Genomic DNA, 2,739 nt, shown 5'->3' on the forward strand with positions numbered 1-2,739 from the left:
GACTTTAAGAACTGAATTTAATTCCAAGAGTTTCTTCTAAATAACACACACAAATATTAACTTCTATTATCACGGCCAAAATTGGGAAATGATTCCAGGTAGAGACAAAAGGACCTATGGGTTACAGTGGACGAGAAGCTGGATATGAGTCAACAGTGTGCCCTTGTTGCCAAGAAGGCTAACAGCATTTTGGTCTGTATAAGTAGGGGCATTGCCAGCAGATCAAGGGACGTGATCATTCCCCTCTATTCGATATTGGTGAGGCCTCACCTGGAGTACTGTGTCCAGTTTTGGGCCCCACACTATAAGAAGGATGTGGAAAAATTGGAAAGAGTCTAGCGGAGGGCAACAAAAATGATTAGGGGGCTGGAGCACACGACTTATGAGGAGAAGCTGAGGGAACTGGGATTGTTTAGTCTGCAGAAAAGAAGAGTGAGGGGGGATTTGATAGCTGCTTTCAACTACCTGAAAGGGGGTTCCAAGAGGATGGATCTAGACTGTTCTCAGTGGTAGCAGATGACAGAACAAGGAGTAATGGTCTCAAGTTGCAGTGGGGGAGGTTTAGGTTGGATATTAGGAAAAACTTTTTCACTAGGAGGGTGGTGAAGCACTGGAATGTGTTATCTAGGGAGGTGGTGGAATCTCCTTCCTTAGAGTTTTTAAGGTCAGGCTTGACAAAGCCCTGGCTGGGATGATTTAGTTGGGAATTGGCCCTGCTTTGAGCAGGGGGTTGGACTAGATGACCGCTTGAGGTCCCTTCCAACCCTGATATTCTAAATAAAAAAAGATTGAGAGAGCATTTAGTGCTTGGGAAAGGTCCTATACTGGCCGTGGAAACTCTTCCACACTGCCTCTGGCCTGCTACTGTGCAAGGTACCCTGACTTGGAGGGATTATGTTACCTTAGTTTGTTCCCAAATCTATTCAGTCACTGGTCTCTTTGCTGAGAAATGGAGAGAGAACACCAGCCAATTTCACATAAGCCGTCAAATAGCTACAAAACGACAACAACTGTTGATCTAGCAGGATTTGATCCAGCAAAGTAGAAGAGAGGAAAAAGGACCTATCTCCCATTACTAATCCCATAAATCCCACTGGGTTCTCAACCTGTTGAAATATTCTCAATCTAAACTATTTGTCTACATGGCGTGCTAGTCCGCATTGAAGGGGTATACATTTTAATGCGCACTAGAGAGGTGCACTAAAAGTTCCCTAATGTTTGAAAATGGACTACACTAATGTGCACTAGGGAACTGTTAGTGCAAGCCAACAGGTCCCCTCAGGCCAGCTGATGCACAACAAGACAGTGTATACAAGAGTTTACACCCCTCTGGTGTGGACTAATGCACTGTGTAGATAAGCCCCCAAAATAAAAACTCTCTGGTATGAGGACTACAGGTTAGCAAATAACTTTCTAATTCCATTTTCAGGTGTCTTCTCGGTAAATCTCACAGTTCCCCAGGTGAAGCCACTGACAGGTGTAATATTTGCCTATGCTTTCATTTTAATTTTTCATATGCAGGGAAAAAAAATTTCCATGTGACTCTCTCCCATTCAGACACACTAGAACTGGAGGGAGAGGTCGCCTGGGTGAAATTCAATGTGGACATGAATGGCTATTACATTGTGCACTATGAAGGAAATGGCTGGGACAACATCATTAAACTGTTGGATCAGAACCACACCCTTTTCAGCCACAAGGACCGAGTGAACTTGATCCACAATGCATTTCAACTGGTCAGGTAACAAACCTTTCCTATTTTAATCTGATGAAAAAAAATACCAATTTTTAACAGGGAAGAAGCAAAGATCTGTGTGCCAAAACAAAAGAATAAACTGCACCTCCTACAGTGCATGCATTTACTGCTGTATCGTGTGCAAATTGGATGAATGCATATTCAGACATTTACACAGGTGTCTAATTAACAGTTTGCACCACTATGAACACGCCCTTGGCAGTATTTTCAGGCCCAGTCACAGGGTCATTTTTTTGTTAGCATGAGGGCAACCTCCTGTTGAAAACTGGACCATCAGAGCGAGAGCCAGAGACATTCAAACTTAATTTTTAGTATCTCTCTGTGTGATGTGGATCCAGAAGCCAAAGTCACAGAACTCATTTCGCTGACTCTCCTACAGGCTGAAAGGAGGATTGCCTTGAGCAGCAAAATATTTAGTTAATAGTGAGAGAGACTGTGCAAGGGCAGAGGAGTAAACATTTCCCAGCTTCCCTAGGTCAAGCATAACCCTGAAGTTGATGCTCCTTGAACAAAACAGACCTCCTCATAGGTTTGTAGAGTCCAGATACAGAGAGGCTGAGGAAAAACTATTTGGCTTTCACTTCATCACCTTTCTCTTAATTTCACTGAAGGCAATTACCAGCATGTGGGGATGGTTTGGGCTCATTGCTCTTTCCCATAAAGACAGGCCACCTCTTTCTTTTTAATTTTCTTAGAAGACTTTGCTTGGGAAAGATCAAATGGTGCATCCCTCCTGGAAACTATATTTTGGACCGCAGGTTTCTGTCTTTGAAAACTAATTTAAGAGAAAGGTTAGCCGTCAATTTCATGCACTATTTTAATTGCACATGCTTGCTTGAATCATTTCCAAGGAGGATGGCCAATAAGGAGGTTTGAGAGAGCTGGGTAAGGCACCCCTCATTTCCCCAAGTTTGGACACAGCTCACAGAACTCACGGATTGTTGTGGTGTTGATCCACTGGGGCAGCAGGGCTAGAGTGATGG

General features: G+C 43.5%; 1 protein-coding gene across 3 annotated transcripts in view; it reads left to right on the forward strand.

The window, feature by feature from the left end:
- Nucleotides 1-2,739, forward strand: part of ERAP2 (endoplasmic reticulum aminopeptidase 2) — a 36,786-nt gene that overhangs the window by 20,687 nt on the left and 13,360 nt on the right. For all 3 annotated transcript variants that reach the window (XM_005284046.4, XM_065550195.1, XM_024109779.3), the window contains one exon: nucleotides 1,558-1,741. In XM_005284046.4, coding sequence (XP_005284103.2) covers nucleotides 1,558-1,741 — 184 coding nt within the window. The remainder of the gene's footprint in view (nucleotides 1-1,557; nucleotides 1,742-2,739) is intronic.

Source organism: Chrysemys picta, chromosome 6, assembly GCF_011386835.1.
Source record: "Chrysemys picta bellii isolate R12L10 chromosome 6, ASM1138683v2, whole genome shotgun sequence".
Taxonomy (NCBI): Eukaryota; Metazoa; Chordata; order Testudines; family Emydidae; genus Chrysemys; species Chrysemys picta.